This window comes from Xyrauchen texanus, chromosome 23 (genome assembly GCF_025860055.1).
Source record: "Xyrauchen texanus isolate HMW12.3.18 chromosome 23, RBS_HiC_50CHRs, whole genome shotgun sequence".
NCBI lineage: Eukaryota > Metazoa > Chordata > Actinopteri > Cypriniformes > Catostomidae > Xyrauchen > Xyrauchen texanus.
Window position 1 is genome coordinate 1,745,849 of NC_068298.1, and position 18,594 is coordinate 1,764,442.

An 18,594-nucleotide genomic window follows, 5' to 3' on the forward strand; every position below is an offset into this window, starting at 1 on the left:
TGTCATTAGCCGCCATTACTGCTAACTTACCCGCTAGGGAAGCGCCTGACCGTGTTGCTGGCGCAGTACTTTGCTTCTGTTTAGAGTTGCTCATTCCGCTTTCTCAACTAAGTGTAGTTCTTAAATGTTATTTTTGTAAAGCAATTCAATTAGAAGAAGACGCATATATGATTAAAATGAGTGTGGTTGGGAGGTCCTCGCCTTTGCTGCCTTCACTTACATCGCCAAACCGGAAGTCTATGAATCCCCAAGGTTCTTTTGATCACCTCCTTAAGGAAGAACACTTTTTCTCCCAAAAGATTATATTCTATTAATATTGGCCGCCCAATCAGTGAGTATAGTCAGTTACTTTCAATGGCCAGACTTAAATAGGTTTAGAGCGGAGCATAAGATTTACATTCAAATGTATGCATTTGGCAGACGCTTTTATCCAAAGCGACTTACAGTGCACTTATTACAGGGACAATCCCCCCGGAGCAACCTGGAGTTAAGTGTCTTACTCAAGGACACAATGGTGGTGGCTGTGGGGATCGAACCAGCAACCTTCTGCTTACCAGTTCTGTACTTTAGCCCACTATGCCACCACCACTCCATAACTAATTGAGCTTTTCCACGGCACGGCTTAACTCGACTCTGCTCGCTTTACTTTTCTGAGCTTGCTTTTCCACTGCAGTTTAGTGCAGCCTCAATGTGGGTGGGATAATAGGCTGATCGTCATAGTTGGGCCACCTCTACTGCCTACTACTTTCCAACTAAATAAAGTGAAGCTTTCAAGCAGGATATAGAGTTAACGTAACAAAACGTACCATCCTCCATTGTGGACTCCAACAACGCTATGGCCAAGTCCTCTCCCTCCCGTTGCTCGCCAGTCTATTGCCATAGATAGCATCCATTTGGTCAAACCACTTCCACTTTCTTTTCTTTGAACCACTCCGGCTGTTATGGTTATTGTTGGTTCTGCAGTCACTTTTACGTTTTTTTTACTTTTCCCTACACTGTTTATAGGTCCGGTGGTAGCTATGTGTAGCCAACAGCTGCTGAGATTTTTTTGTTTCGTGTCGCCCCATCCAGCTCTGGTTGGATTCTCTCCTTGGCTACTAACGAGTGGAACGTCTGCACCTTGTTTACTGGTTTTGCGCACAGCCATTTCTTTGAACATTTCTAAAGTCAAAATACAAATGATACTGCTATCGCCGTTGCTAACTTTAAAACTAGCGGGTTGATGTCCCGTGTCGCAAATCCAGTGATGCTAATAGTGACGATTCTCTCTGACCAATCAGTGATCTGCAGGGTTGACATCACATCTAGTATCGGCTCGGCTCGCTTGGAACCTCGACCAAAGTGGTACTAAAAAAAGTACCGGGAACCAAGTACTATCCACAGTTTAAAAACCCTCCAAAAAGCAAGCAGAGTCGAGATTTACCGTGCAGTGGAAAAGCCCCTTAATATTATACTTGCCATCTTCCAGGAATAGAAATGATGTCAAACGCTTTTCTTAACATGGGAACCCTGTTTATTAAAGTAGTTCACTCGAAGTGAGCCTTTTTAAGTTCTAAAAACTAAACTTTCATCTTGACTTTAGAAGAGCACATAATAATCACATGGGTCATACAGATAACGTTTTTTTTTCTTTTTTTTTTTATTGGTCTTTGTGGACGGCTACGCTCAGTTATAACTCTCATTTTATGGAAAAAAAAATTCTTGTTTTGTGTTCCACAGAAAAATGAAATAATGTAAATAAGAATAATAAAGTAAATAATGACACAATTTTCATTTTTAGGTTAACTATTACTATAGTGATCCCGCACAAGCAAAAGCAGAAGGTGATCATTTATGTGTCAAGACTACATTTTGAATGGAAAGGCAAATGTTCACAAATGGAAAAACCAAGGAAAACACCATTTTATTTCGTAAGAGCTGCCAGCAAAATATTTTCTACAACAAAACAGTCCAGAGTCGATCATTTTACAGTAATACAATATGAAAAACAAATTGCCTTTGCTTTCTACAGCGTAATCTGTATTTCACTAGCAAAGAATGAGCAAATGCTGAATCTATTCTATGTTTGTTAATTAACACCTGAAATAAAACCATGTCTCTGATGTTTTTGGGTATACTGGGTGAACTTGTGTAGCTTCACATAGGATGCACTTCAATTGTCCTTGCGTGTTTTCTTCTTTTTATGTTGAGTGGAATGTAGATTTTCTTCCGTTTCATTGCAACTGCAGTTGGACACTTTAGGATGAGGTCACTCTATGTGAAGCAGGACTGAAAGCGCTGTCTGAAACAATGCTTTGGTGAATCTCAGGTCACAGGTTGCTTAGGGTAACGACTGGATGAGGATGATCTTTTCATTAATGCAGAAACGGTGCAGCACCGTGAGCAGGTTCTCGCCGCAACGCGACACCTGACGCTCCATTGCCAGTCGGAAATCCTCTTTCACGCCTTTGGTGATGCCTCGAGTTACGGTGTGATGTCTACAAAAACAGACACGTAGTGTGTGTGAGAAACCAGAGATCTCATCCAATAATTACGACACAATTATGAATCACAGAAGACAAACAGTATGAACTTGAAATTTCGACCATATGGGAAACAAAAGTCTGACACGTCCAAAACGCAGCCGTTTCCCAGAATTCAGACTGATAAGAGCAGACTGCTCTTCCGACAAAAACATGAACGTACACGCACCAATACAAATGCATAAAAAAACAACGCATAAGGGTGAATTTTTGCATTACAGTTATGTGCATAATTTTCATGGAAAAACTGCAAAAACTCGTAATGGTCCTAAAATGGTCCCTTTTTATACTAAATACACATTCTTATTTTCTCTTTTAATTCTGGGGTGAAATACGACCTTCTTGGCAGTTTCCATGACATTCACCCATTAATGTAAAAACGTTGTAATTCAACGTACAAACACAATGTAATAAAGAAAAATAAACAATCACATTCTTTGAAGACTTTACAACAATTTGAGTTCAACACAACAGAATGGAGCCGTATGAAAACAGGAACAATCTTGCAAAATGAAAATGCTTGAACTGAATGAAGAAGGCCGAACGAAAAAGAGTAAAATGTAAACACATGAGCAGGCTGGGAGGAGTTTGGGTGGGGTTGGGGGCGGGGTTTCGGTGATGGGGGTGGGGTACCTGTCAGCCTTCTGAGCCCCTGGAAGCAGCAGGGTGTTTAACTCCACCCCCAGGGCGGGGCTGGGGTTCCTACGGACAGCAAACACCATTTCATCAGCACCCTGAATGACTGGGCTCAACTCAAACGCACCGCCAACACTACAAAAGCCCAGAAATGCTAATTCTGTCATCAGTTATTCACCCTCATGCTGTTCTGAACCCATGTGACTTTCTTTATACGACTTCTGAAGTCATACAGGTTTGGAACATCATGAGGGTGAGTAAATATTAGGGCTGCAACTAATGATTATTTTGATAATCGATTAATCTAATGATTATTCGACTATACGGCGATTATTGCAACGATTACTCATTATCTCTTAATCAATTATTCAGCTTGTGTCCTGACTTACATGCTTACTAACAATAAAGAGGACAAAATCATCTTTTAAAAATATTTCTAAATGACATTCACTGAATTAAAGGAGTGATATGTTTAATTCAGTGAAGAAATTCACTGCAAAAATCCTATTGTCATCAAGTGTTTTCTATTGTTTTACATTTTAAAATGTCTAAAAAACAAAATACATTTACTTGAGAAGCAACATATGAGACATTTAGACTTGCTTTAAGAGAATGTATCTTAAATATAAGTGTATGTTTCACTGCTTCTCAGGTCAATCCGCCTTTTTTTTTTTAAATAAATTTTAGATATTTTAAAATATTTACATTTTTAATATTATATTCAACATTCTAGGATAAAATATTTTATTCTGCAGAATAGCTGCTAATGTAAATGTTCATTGTTTTAAATGAGTTTTAGATGTTTATATTGGACAACAAGCCAAAACAAATACAAATTAAAAACATATTTTGTTGCGTTGTATAAAGGGCGAAGATTTCACCTCTCTCACCTTTCTGTTCACTTCAATCCATCTTTAACTTAAACTCACTCTTATTAATAAAGCTGCTTATTGACAATTTTCTTCATGATAAGAAATGCACAGTGACATATATATTATGTCATATATATTGAATCATATATTATGATTCAATAAGTGTCGAGCAATCACGTTATAGTCCAGCTGCATTAAGCGTGTGCGCTCGAGGGTTGAGCGTCCCGTGACAGAGTGTTCATCTGCTGGTGCAGTTTCAATCTCTCCCCCTTAGATCGGGACATTCAAACGACTCATAGAAGAGGCGCCGACCACACAGAGAAATGCCAGTTCGGCATTTGTAGTTATTCACATGAACTGCTTCCGTATTATTTGAACTTTAATAAAGCTATAATGCATTAAACATAACCGCATTAAAGATGCAACGCATTAAACATAACCGTATTAAAGATGCAACGCATTAAACATAACCGCATTAAAGATGTAACGCATTAAACATAACCGCATTTAAAGATGTAACGCATTAAACATAACCGCATTAAAGATGTGACGCATTAAACATAACCGCAATAAAGATGTGACGCATTAAACATAACCTCATTAAAGATGTAACGCATTAAACATAACCGCATTAAAGATGTGACGCTTTAAACATAACCGCATTAAAGATGTAACGCATTTAACATAACCGCATTAAAGATGTAACGCATTAAACATAACCGCATTAAAGATGTGACGCATTAAACATAACCGCATTAAAGATGTGACGCTTTAAACATAACCGCATTAAAGATGTGACGCATTAAACATAACCGCATTAAAGATGTGACGCATTAAACATAACCTCATTAAAGATGTGACGCATTAAACATAACCTCATTAAAGATGTGACGCATTAAACATAACCGCATTAAAGATGTGACGCATTAAACATAACCGCATTAAAGATGTGACGCATTAAACATAACCGCATTAAAGGTGTGACGCATTAAACATAACCGCATTAAAGGTGTGACGCATTAAACATAACCGCATTAAAGGTGTGACGCATTAAACATAACCGCATTAAAGGTGTGACGCATTAAACATAACCGCATTAAAGATGTGACGCATTAAACATAACCGCATTAAAGATGTGACGCATTAAACATAACCGCATTAAAGGTGTGACGCATTAAACATAACCGCATTAAAGATGTGACGCATTAAACATAACCGCATTAAAGATGTGACGCATTAAACATAACCGCATTAAAGGTGTGACGCATTAAACATAACCGCATTAAAGATGTGACGCTTTAAACATAACCGCATTAAAGGTGTGACGCATTAAACATAACCGCATTAAAGGTGTGACGCATTAAACATAACCGCATTAAAGATGTGACGCATTAAACATAACCGCATTAAAGGTGTAACGCATTAAACATAACCGCATTAAAGATGTCACGCATTAAACATAACTGCTTAAAGATGTGATTAAAAATAACCGCATTAAAGATGTAACGCATTAAACATAACCGCATTAAAGATGTAACGCATTAAACATAACCGCATTAAAGATGTCACGCATTAAACATAACTGCTTAAAGATGTGATTCAAAATAACCGCATTAAAGATGTAACGCATTAAACATAACCGCATTAAAGATGTAACGCATTAAACATAACAGCATTAAAGATGTGACGCATTAAACATAACCGCATTAAAGATGTGACGCATTAAACATAACAGCATTAAGGATGTAACGCCGGGGTGTTTCCTTTGCTTCTGTAAGCTTCTGTATTTACTTATTTTGTATTTTTGTATAATTCCCTCATACTTTGTGATCTACGTCAGCTGAAGCTGTTTGGAAAGTTTAGAGTGCATCTGTGTAATTCTTCCTCTGCTTGAAAATCAAACGACTATTCGAGAAACATTTTGTCGACGATGTTTTATTGTTGACTAATCGTTTCAGCCCTAGTAAATATTGACAGAATTTTCATTTTTTGGGTGAACTACTACCGTACTTTAAATTCTAAATTTCATTCCCTGCCACTTTAAATGTGTTGGGAGAAAAACAATTGCCTAATTAAAAAAGTAAAACCCTAAAATAAAGTATTTTCCAACCAATCAAAGAAATTAACAGCATCTTTCATAAGTAACCACCCAGCAATATACAAGCCAATAACAGAGCGCTTCAGATGCCACCAGAAATATATCAGCCAATCAGAGAGCAGGGTAAAAATAACACTCAGCAAAGCATCTTCCCGCCAGGGGTGTTAGTCTGAACCGAAGCCTATTCATTACATCCAAAACAAATGGAGAGAGGAAACAGGAAGGAGGGAGAAACCATTAGTTAAGTGATGTGGGCGGGACTTACTTGATGAGCATCCCCTGATTGGGCAGCAGCTCTAGCTGGACCCGCCCTCCCTCTGTTGTGCGGAGGTAAGCAAACTCCTCTAGCATGTCAATGTCTGAGAGAAAATGCTGGTGAAGGACAAATATTCATACAAAAATGTTCTTTTTATAATGAATTATGAATCTTATTGCACGCAACAATTTTAAATCACTAACAATATACAGTGCTTTCAATATGGCACAGGGTGAATCGAATTTACGAAACACTCCTTTCTGTTTTTAATTAACGTTTTCCATACTGTCCCACTTTATTGGAATTGGGGATGTAAATAAAAAAATCTGATTATTTATAACATATCAAACCATCTGGCATGCTTCACATTATATAACACGAGTTAAAAAGGAATCAAAACAGTCAAACTAATATATCAGGAAAGTGAACAGAATTCCCGAACAGAATAATTACAGTTTTTAATTCTATATTATTTTTAACTGGTCATTCCAATTTAGTTTTGTTATTTTCATCTTTAATGAAAGTAAATGTTTAAAATGTTATAAAATACTGTGTATCAAAAACTAAAATGAAATCTATTTATTATTTGAAGTAAATTGTATTTTTAAGTTAATTAAATTAACCAATTAATTAAGTTACTTGTTGAAGTTAAAAATGAATTGAATGAAATGAATTGAATGAGGTTCATTTAAATGTTTTATTTTAGTTAATTTTGAAGTTATGAAAAAGTTATTATAGTTTATTTTTTTCCAACCAGTTTTTATTTTTAATTTATTTTTATTTATTAAGCAAATTTTTATATTAGTCAAGTTAATATAATAAATTAAGTTAATAAAAAAAATAATTTGAGGACATTTTGTTTTATTTTTGTTAGTCTTGAAATTATGTAAAAGTATTTTATTATTCGTCAACTTAATTTATTACATTAATGAATTTTATGAAAAAAATTTATTTGAGGTAATTTTCTTAAAATGTATTTTAGTTCATTTAAAGTGATGAAAATTATTTGTTTATTTTTTTCAAAACAGTTTGTATTGTATTATTAGTCAAGTTAATTTATTATATTAACTAATTACGTTAATAACAAAATAATTCAAGGTCAGATTTAAAATATATTTTATTTGGTGTTGGAGTTATGAAAAAGTATTTTAGTTTTTCCAAACAGTTTTAATTTTTTTATTTCTCAATTTAATTATTAGTCAAATTAATATAATACATTACGTTAATTAAAAAAAATATTTGAGGTAATTTGTTTAATTTAATTTTAGTTAGTTTTGGAGTTATGAAGAAGTATTTGTTTCGTTTTTTCAAAACAGTTTTTATTTATCTTAATTTAAGCTAATTTTAATATTAGTCAAGTTAATTTATTATTAACTAATTAATTTAATAAAAAATATTTTTACATTTTTATTTCAGTTCGTTTTGAAATTATTAAAGTATTTTAGTTTAGTTTTAGTTTTTTCCAACCAGTTTTTATTTTTTATGTTTTTAATATGTTAATGTAATTATTAGTTAAGTCACTTTATTACATTAATTAATTTAATGAAAACAAATTATTTGAGGTAATTTTCTTAAAATGTATTTTATTTTAGTATTTGTTCATTTTTTAAACAATTTATATTTTTAATTTAAGCTAATTTTATTATTAGTTAAGTTAATTTATTATATGAACTAATTAATAATAAAAAAAAAAGTATTTTCCAACCAGTTTTTGTTTTAATTTCGCTTAAAGACATTTTTCATATTTATTATTTTTTTTAATGTTTTAGTTTTTATTAAAGAAAATATCATCATGATTCATGATCGAAATTCTTATATAATGAGCCACATTTAAATGAGTTGTTAAACGCATGTAAATAAAGTAGTCCTGCCCACTGATAACAGTGTAAATGCATCTACCAGCTGACACAGTTTTACTATTGCATGGTATAATACCATCATCCCGCCCCAAAACAAACACCAGAACACCAGAAGGATTGCTCTGGATGAAGGATACTTGTGACATAGTTGAAAAAGTTCTCATATTGGAAGCTGCCCTGTTGACAGATCTTATCCACTGCTTTCAGGAAGAGGTTCTCACCCTGCGGCCAATCATGTTGCAGGAGCACGATCACATGACCAAGAGCCAGGTCATCCCTGTTATCTGTGAAAGCCCTCAGCTAAAAGAGAGCGAGCGAGAGAGAATGAGACAAGGGAAGTATTGACCTTTGACCTTTGGTGAAACGTTGAGCTGCGGTACCTTAAAGCACGCCAGCATCAGCTGAAGACAGAACGGAAGAATCGATTTACTGGTGCACGGGACGAGTCTCAGGTCGTTGCCTAGCAACAGAAGAGAGAAAGTCAGTCTAGCCCATACCCCAAACACCAATCGTAGCGCAGAAGAGTTCCAGTGGACGAAACGACACACGTCCCGTACCTTTCCTGGTTTTGTTGCGAGGTTTGCACTGCTCCTCGCTGCTCTTCGGCACTTCCTGATTCTGTGGCATCAGACCGCTGACCACCTCTAGAAGTTTCTCACATGCCATCTGACAAACCACAGCACAAACATGAAGGAGACACGCAAAACACATGCAGTTTAACACGTGTCAGCAGTGTGTGTGTTACCCTGTACTCCCCCAGCGCGTAGTGACAGGACGCCTGCTGTATAACAGCTCTGTGGATCTCCAGGTTTGCAGTGGATGATAGAGAGTTCTGGTTCTGCTGGAGCTGTAAAGATGACATCAGAGCCAGACTGGACAGAGCCTTCCTGTACTGACCCTGAGTTAAAGACAGTGATGGGGAAGTTACTCCGAAAAAGTCATCAGTTACTAATAAATAAATGACATTACTTATCAGACGACAGACACACTCAAAACTATATTTCAGCCTATTTTTAGACGCTTATTTTGATAGGACAGAGACTTGCATACATAACAATGATCTACATTTAAAGGGACAGTACACCCTAAAATACAAATTCTCTCATCATTTACTCGCCCTCATGCCATCCGAGATGTGACTTACTTTCTTCACCAGAACACAAATTAAGATTTTTAGAAGAGTATCTCAGCTCTGTAGGTCCTTACAATGCAAACGAATGGTGACCAGATCTTTGAAGCTCCAAAAAGCACATAAAGGCAGCATAAAAGTAATCCACACGACTCCAGTGGTTTAATCCGTGTCTTCTGAAGAGAGATGATGGGTGTGGTCGAAAAAACAGATCAATATTCAAGTCCTTTTTTACTGAAAATCTACACTTTCACTTTCACATTCTGCCACCTACTGGTCAGAGCTGGTCAAAGGTGGATATTGATAGTAAAAAAGACCTTTAATATTGATCTGTTTCTCACCCACACATATCACATCATGTCTGAAGACATGGATTAAACCACTGGAGTCATGTGGATTACGTTTATGCTGCCTTTATGTGCTTTTTGGAGCTTCAAAGTTCTGGTCACCATTCACTTGCATTGTATGGACCTACAGAGCTGAAATATTCTGAGATATTCTTAATTTGTGTTCTGGTGAAGAAAGAAAGTCACATCAGTTTTTAAATGATAATGTTATTGATTGAAGCAAAAAAGTAATCCAATACCAACTGGACCTGTGTGAAAAAGTATTTGCCCCCTTCGTTATTAAATCCCCAAATCTATGAAACTGCATTCATAATGGGATTCAGTGTACACATTTAAATGAGGATACAAATATGGATAACTACAGTCAATGAAGAACGATTTACATGCATGACTGTTTTTAACCTCTAGAGGCCGCTGTTTTACTGCAGACAGAGCAATAAATGATACATAAACCAGCAAACCTGATAAATGATCATATCTGAGAGAAAGATCCGGAACCATAACCACATCTCAGTTTTCCATGCTGTACAGATCTTTATGAACTCTGGAACAAACAGAGAATTCCTCAATTACACTTTAGAACGACACATTCAACTAGTTGCTGCTACAAGGAAAAGTCCGGATACAGGGAATTCACCATTCCGGTTCCCTTTTATAACGTGCTTGTTTATTTGTGCTGCTTAAGAATGAAAATACATTATTGTCCTGCTGTTTATCTCAGACAATTGTAGGGAAGATCATAGTTTAAACACAAGCATGTTTTCAAGAATACAGAGAGACAGACAGTCAGTACCTGTCTCCAGGCTCTGATGTGAGTGCAGAAGCTCCCAGCTCTCTCTCGCCGTGCGGAAGTGCTCTAAAGTCTCCGTCCAATTTGTCATCTCGGATTTATTCATTATAATGTGTCTCCCTCTGCATTTACTCAAGATATCCTCATCATCAGAGCTCTACACACACACAAACAGACACAATCAAACAGACACGCACACACACACACACACACACACAAAAACAGACATGCGCACACAAAAACAGACACACACACGCGCACACACACACAGAAACAGACGCGCACACACACACACACAAAAAGACGCACACACACACACACACACACAGACAGAGACGCACGCGCACCAACACGCGCACACAGACAGACACACGCATGCACGCACACACACGAGAGAGAGAGAGAGAGAGAGAGACACACACACACACACACACAGACAGAGATGCACGCGCACCAACACGCGCACACAGACAGACACACAGACCGACACACGCATGCACGCACACACACGAGAGAGAGAGAGAGAGAGAGAGAGAGAGTCAGGTGCCACAAACTCCACCACTGATAAAACATTATGTTGTCACTAGTTCACCCAAAACTTTTGATCTCAATAATAATGTTTTAAAATGATGAGCCATGACCTATAACCTTTGACCTCACCATGGTTTTCTCTCGTCCGTCGGCCAATTTGCGTTTCTTGTGCGCGTGTTTTCGCTCCAATTCCACATCAGTGTAAACACTGGACAGATCCTCCAGCAGAACCCACGGACACGAGCTCAGAGAACTGTGACCTGTGACACAAACACACTCAACATATATAAGAAGTAAAACCAGATTGAAAATTTGATTTACAACTTTATTGAAGCAGAGAACATTTTGTCAGAACCTCTAGTGAATTATATACTACTTTATATATATATTTATATATATATAAGAAATGCAAGTATTGTTATTGCACCCTAAATGCATTGAGTCCACTGTATTTTAAAGGGGTCATCCATGAATAAAATTTACTGTTAATAATAACTTGTTCAGAGAAAACAGATAAGACTCGTTCGGTTTACAGCACTGACGCTAATCGTCCCATTTTGACATGTTTGATTACAGTCGACACTAGACTTTGATCGATGTGAACTGTTTTGAAGTCTTGCCAATCTCTAGTTCCTCTCAGATTTGTGCACTGACTTGTTTAAGTTCTCATATTGATAAATGAACCTTACGTTTTAGATCGGCACGAATCATGCAAGAGCATCACGCTGTTTGTGTCAAAGTGAACTTACCCTGAAAGAGTGACGGCTGCACCGCAGAGACGTAGTGAAACGCGCTGTGAAACAACACCAGTGTGCAGCACGTGACGATCTGACCACAGCAGCGCACAAACCCTTCACCATCCGCTGCCAACATGAACCGACACAACTCTGATGTACGCTGCAGGAGCTCAGAGTATGACCTACGACACACACACACACACACACACACACACACACACACACACACACACACAAACATATACACACACACACACACACACTAAGTGAGAGCTGATCATAAATATCAATCATGTTTCCATCAATTCACAGCTCAGATTCTCACCTGCTTCCTTTCTCTCCCTGCCAATCACAGAGCGAGCCGACCACGCCCACCATCTCCAGCAGTCGCTCCCACGGCTCCGTCACCACTGACGACTTCTCCGACAGCCCGTCAATCACGTGACGCTGACCACGCCCCCGGCCTGGAGACTTCATACCGCCCACTTCCTGCGAGGCTGAGAATACGATATCATTTTTGCCTCACTATTTGATCAGACTGACAAAATATAAAGCATTCTTACACAAAACAGGATTAAATATGCAAAATAACCAAATATTTAGTTGAGAAATGATAACTGGATGCGACTCACAGAGTTAGCTCACTGTAATGTGACGAGGACATGTGTAGCACACTAATGCTCATTTCTAATGTTTATTGTTGCATTTTGCACACTGTTCCAAATATTTGTGTTAAATAGTATGCAATAAGTAGTACGTAATCATTTGTATGCAATAAATAGCATGCAATATGTCATATGCAATAAGTAGTATGCAATAAATAGCATGCAATAAATAGCATGCAATATGTCGTATGCAATAAATAGCATGCAATAAGTAGTATGCAATAACTCGCATGCAATAAGTAGCATGCAATATGTCGTATGCAATAAATAGCATGCAATAAGTAGTATGCAATAAGTAGCATGCAATAAGTAGCATGCAATAAGTAGCATGCAATAAGTAGCATGCAATAAGTAGCATGCAATAAGTTGTATGCAATAAGTAGTATGCAATAAATAGCATGCAATAAGTAGTATGCAATAAATAGCATGCAATAAGTAGTATGCTAGTACTTAATTCTGAAGCAAGCCACTGAACTTTAAATGTGGATCTAGTAAATCCCTGCACTGTTATTGTAGCTCAATATTCATTTATTCACTAATGACAAAATGACTACAGTTTATTTACCCTGTAACTGTCCGTCTGCTGTCGGCTCCCGTGTGACGTAACATATATAAAACTCTGCTGCTTTATGCATATATTTATACAGCAGACTGGCAGGGAGACACATTTCTGGATTGTTCAGAATCAATGGTAGAACATCACATACTGCAAGAGAGAGAGAGAGAATAATATAAAACAATTATTTTAAAATTGTCATACCTGCCCAGGGACTACAGGTGGAAATTAGCAATTGTTGCTACAACCTGGCCCAAGACATATTCTCCTGTTTAACAAGTTTAATGTTTATTTGTGCATTGTCCCTGTTTCAAATAAAATAATTTCCATTCCATTTCCAAGTAAGGAAGTAGGATATTGATGTCATATTTATGGGTGATTCTCCTGAAAGTGGTCAAGAAAATGTCTCCAAACACCAAATAATCTCCAGGACACTTCAGCACATTTTACCCCGAAATTCTCATTACCGTAACACCATGTCTGAACATATTACTTTAACAATTCACATTTACCGAAACAGTCTTTTTCTGTAATACAGTAAAACAAGAAATGCCCTTCTACAAATATATTTTTTAAATAAAAAGCAGTACAAGGATGAAGAAAGACACTTCCACACACAGTTTTAAGATAATAGCATACAAATACAGACATGACTGTGTACCAAAGAGCTTCCTGAAACAGTTGACCGGTGTGTCCAAATTCTCCATAGACTCCGTCTCTAACAGTGACTCTCCTAAACTGACCTGAAGGAGAGATGAAGGGGTCAGAAGTCAAACAGGGTGTGCATTTATTGAACGAGGTGATGCTACAGCGATTGGCGTGTCACTCACTCCGTGTTGAACAACAGACTCTGGGAATCTCTTCAATAACAGCAGCAGCATCTCAGCTTTCTCCAGTGTGTTGAAACACTGTTCTGTGGCCTTCAAGAGCATCTTACACTGGACAGGACCGGGAAGAGTCTCAAAAACACCTACAAACACACAAGAAACCAATAGATGCACACATAGAGTTACACAACAACAGTAAACGATGAACGCACATTAGTGCATATCTTTCACCTTTGAGAAACTGTGCGTGTTTGTCCTGACTGTCGTTTCGTAACGCAGCCGTTATCACCGCGATCTCACGCCAAACCACCGGCTGGTCCGGGAAATTCATGAATCTGTGCACCAGGAAGCACCAATAAAAACACAATTAGAATCAAATAAAACATCAATGCACAGTGAACTCATCAGTGCACTCACATGTCATAGAGAAGTCTGCCAGCAGAAGCCTTCCTCTCCGCGTTCCTCTCAATGCTGTACATCTCATACTGCACACAAGAACATGGCAACACACATCACACACTAAAAACACCTGCACACACAATGTTAATGATGCACAAATCCATCAGAACTGAACTGAGAAACAGTTCTAGTGCATTCGGCATGTCCTGGGATAGGCATTAGGACTGTTATCTGCATGCATATACTAGTATGATGAGGTTTGTATGCAAACTGACCATCATAAGCATGAGGGCAGATAGTTGCATGCAGACAGAGAGTCATGCACGAGGACTGACGTCATGCATATGAAGTATGTGTGCAGTACAGTCATATGCATGACAGCTATCTGTATAATAAAGTATGTTGAGTAGAGGATGCATGTATATGATAAAATACATATTTACTGTCTGTATTGTGAAACCTGTGGTGTACAGAGGTGTGTGTGTGTGTGTGTGTGTGTGTGTGTGTGTATGCTGCATAACGTATGTTTTAACTGTCCTGAAGGGATAGATATATGTATGTTTAAATATCGATGTAATATGTTTGTGTTTACCTGTATGTTGAAGTCTGTGGGGTAAAGTGTGCGCGCGGTGATGAGCCAGGCTTTTGCGCCATACGGATCCTGTGTCACGAGCTCCCGCGCGCGTTTCACCAAAAACTCACAGTCACCCTGCGCGGACATCTGAACGAATTTAAAATAAAAACACTTCAAAAGATGAATTACATAAACACACTGACGGAGAAACACCGGAGACCGATGGCAGGGTAACAACAACACTCTCAGGGTATTTCACTTCCGGGAGGAAACAAAATGTTTTCAAAATAAGAGTCTCTTCAATGACGCAATGGTTATTCTCTTTACAGCAGACACCATTGTTAATAAACAGTGTCTCAAACTCATAAACCCAGTTAACCCTTGTGCGACCTTTGGGACAGTTTTGTCTTTTTCATTTTTGTTTTGCCGTTAATAATTGCATACAACTTATTGCATACTATTTATTTGCATACAACTTATTGCATACTATTTATTGCATACAACTTATTGCATACTATTTATTGCATACTATTTATTGCATACTACTTATTGCATACTACTTATTGCATACTATTTGTTGCATACTATTTGTTGCATACTACTTATTGCATACAACTTATTGCATACTATTTGTTGCATACTATTTATCGTATACAACTTACTGCATACTACTTATTGCATACTATTTATTGTGTACTATTTATTGCAAACTACTTATTGCATACTATTTGTTGCATACTACTTATTGCATACAACTTATTGCATATTATTTGTTGCATACAACTTATTGCATACTATTTGTTGCATACTACTTATTGCATACAACTTATTGCATACTATTTGTTGCATACTATTTATTGTATACAACTTACTGCATACTACTTATTGCATACTATTTATTGTGTACTATTTATTGCATACTACTTATTGCAAACTACTTATTGCATACTATTTGTTGCATACTACTTATTGCATACAACTTATTTCATACTATTTATTGCACACTATTTAATTCTGTGTTTCTATAATACATCTATAATACACTGTGTACACAAAATAGTCACACTCGGCACCATTTTTCTCATGTTTAGCCTATGGAGCAAATACATACTTTTCCCCTATTCTCTGTTTGCTGTATAGACCTTTTTCCACAGACTGTGATGACGCATTTCCACCTTATTTAAAAGCGTAAATCTCCCAATTTGTTTTATATTATAATTAAAAAAAAATATTGAGTGTAAACTTATAACATTATACTTTGTGTTATATTTCCCTGGATTAGTTTTAAAAAAGGAATTACCACAGCTGCGAGGGGGTTTCTTTTGTAAATGTCTCAATCCAATGCTCTCTGTTTTTTTCCCTCTTCTGGAAAATCATTCAAATGTAAGAGTGGATTTTATTTTTTGGTCTTGGAGCAAATGGGCAAGTGAAAATAATATTTGCTGTGATCTCCCATTCACCGCTGTCGAAGTTTACCCAGAAAAGTTTTACTTCTGCATTTAAAAACCCATAGTGTGAAAAAGGTCTATGATACAGCACTGCAGGCCAATTGAATTAATGATGTATGAGTGTATGTATGTGTGTGTCTGTGTGTGTGTATGAGTGTATGAGTGTATGTATGTGTGTGTGTCTGAGTGTGTATGTATGTGTGTATATGTGTGTGTGTCTGTCTATGTGTGTGTCTGTTTGTGTATTTGTGTCTGTGTGTGTTTGTATGTGTGTGTGTCTGTTTGTGTGTGTATGTGTGTCTGTATGAGTGTGTGTGTTTGTATGTGTGTGTGTCTGTTTGTGTATGTGTGTTTGTGTGTGTATGTATATGTGTGTGTGTGAGTGTGTAAAAACAACAGTGGCATTATATAAACAAACTGGCATTTAAAGGGTTAAATCCTGAAAATTAATGAATATTTGGTAGTTATGATCAGAACTGATGTTGGTTATAAAAATGTACTCACTGAAAGAGGAAAATAATATTAATATATTATATATGCTATATATTAACATGGACATTTTTGTCCTCCAAGGACCTCAGAGTAACTATAAGCTACACTTCAGAGAACGTAGCAAGTTACACTACAAATTACACACCAAAAGTAGCTTGCTACATTTAAGCTACATATTTTTTTCAACCACAGATACACGGAGCATAACGGTTAATTGGTGCGTCTTACATCTTTAGTGCTGATTCAAAACTTTGAAGTGTTCCACTAGTCATATCAGTAACCTTATAAAAGCTGTTTTATTCTACATGGGGCAGGGGCGCCTCATGGGGGCTGCCATGGAAGCATCACATGACTAGCTGAACACTACTCGCTTAATCTCAGTATCTGCCCTGTTATTGGACACTTTCACGCTCGGATTAAATTAGTCATGGCTGATTGTGAATGGTTAATTCCTGCAGTGACATCTGTAACTGAAAACTACTGATGTTGAATGATGCTGCATCCACACCACTAGGTGTCACTGTCGACTGGTTTATTCTTAAGCGGTTTTTGAACTCATACTGATAAAGGAAAGCTGTTTAATGTGTTACATGACCAGACACATTGTTGGCTTATTAAGCATAATCGTTGTAAGAACGTGCATGTAAAATGAGTCATTCACGACCGAAACAATGCAAGTAAATGAGAACAATTTGTTCAAGAAAAAACGCTTCGCAGAGGTCATTCAAGGACAAAAATATCCAATTGCATTAATAATATTATTATGCATCCTAAAAATGCATTTTGATGATGTTTTGAGGGTGCTTTAAATTAAGAAAACATACCAGGTGCATATTTTTACGACATTTCCACAACATTTTATTTTGGTTGTTAAAGAATGAAGGCGTTCATTCTCAAAGGCGCAGTTTGGTCCCATATTTGCTAGCTATGCTAAACATAAGAATGACTCTGTTACACATTTGCATATCTTAGGTGTGGTTTCAAGAGGGTTTTTACAGCGATGTAACCTGAATGTAAATTGTAAAATGGCTCACACTTTCCAATGCCGATTTGGTGCATACGCAACAGCCCTGGAAGCTAAATCATTAGACGTGTTCTCTTGTTCCTTATCTTGGTTTTGTGGTTTTAAATGTCTGTCAACACAAGTTCTTTAAAAGTGATGAGGTTAGTGACACGTCTGTTCTTAACTTCTGTTCGTGCATTGTATATGCTCAGTGGTTTTTGTCAGGCATGAAACCTATACATGTACAAATCATTCATTTATGAATGATTTAATAAATCTTCAAACAAGAGATACAGTTTTACTATTTACACAGACTAATTTATAAACATCGAAAAGCAACATTTGTTACTTCTTTTGTATTTTCTAGCAAAAATTGAAAACGTTAACTCTCACTGTCGGCCTCCTTTATGAGAAAACTTCCTCTTTTCTGTCAGAAACTGTGAGATATTATCTGATGTGTGAGTCCAGTGTCAGCAGAAGTCTGTGTCGGTCAGCGTGAAGACACTCCATGAGACTCATAACACAATCTGAAGCAGCATTCACACTCGACTCTTCTGGAAACTGGACATCAGAGAAATGCTGTTCATCTTTGGACTGCTACTCCTGCTGATACCAACTGTTACATGTGAGTCAACATTCAGATCAAACTTGAGAGTTGAGAGTAAACTGTTTACAGTAACATGTAAGAGAAATAGGTGCGTAGGAGCGTTTTATTAAAGATTATTTGTGAATCATGAACACAAGATCAGATGTTTCATAGACATCATATTAAGTGTGTTCTGTAAAACTTACTTCTGTAACACATTACTAAGAAGAACTGCCAGCACATACAGGAAGGGGCCGTCTGAACAGC

The 18,594-nt window shown here is 37.0% G+C and overlaps 1 protein-coding gene across 2 annotated transcripts; it reads right to left on the bottom strand.

Annotated features, from left to right (window-relative positions):
* Positions 1–1,445: 1,445 nt before the first annotated feature.
* Positions 1,446–15,055, bottom strand: ints10 (integrator complex subunit 10). Of its 2 annotated transcripts, XM_052155031.1 has the most exons (18): positions 14,817–15,055; positions 14,243–14,310; positions 14,057–14,160; positions 13,829–13,968; positions 13,660–13,741; positions 13,008–13,148; positions 12,103–12,274; positions 11,790–11,959; positions 11,170–11,300; positions 10,513–10,666; positions 10,181–10,263; positions 8,989–9,141; positions 8,801–8,909; positions 8,624–8,703; positions 8,381–8,543; positions 6,394–6,487; positions 3,156–3,224; positions 1,446–2,477 (listed from the first exon to the last, which is right to left on the bottom strand). In XM_052155031.1, exons 1-18 carry the CDS (start codon positions 14,943–14,945, stop codon positions 2,321–2,323), a joined length of 2,199 nt encoding a protein of 732 aa, XP_052010991.1. In that variant the 5' UTR covers positions 14,946–15,055; the 3' UTR covers positions 1,446–2,320. The 2 variants fall into 2 exon arrangements, with proteins under 2 accessions (XP_052010991.1, XP_052010992.1); XM_052155032.1 differs by lacking the exon at positions 3,156–3,224 and having other exon boundaries at positions 1,448–2,477.
* Positions 15,056–18,594: the final 3,539 nt, after the last annotated feature.

Excerpts from the sequence above, each read along its gene's own strand:
- ints10 (XM_052155031.1), bottom strand. The coding sequence starts at position 14,945 with ATGTCCGCGCAGGGTGACTGTGAGTTTTTGGTGAAACGCGCGCGGGAG. Across the intron at positions 10,667-11,169 it reads ACGGACGAGAGAAAACCATG|AGCTCTGATGATGAGGATAT; the intron begins GTGAGGTCAAAG and ends GTGTGTGTGTAG. Across the intron at positions 2,478-3,155 it reads GGGGCTCAGAAGGCTGACAG|ACATCACACCGTAACTCGAG; the intron begins GTACCCCACCCC and ends CTGTTTTTGTAG.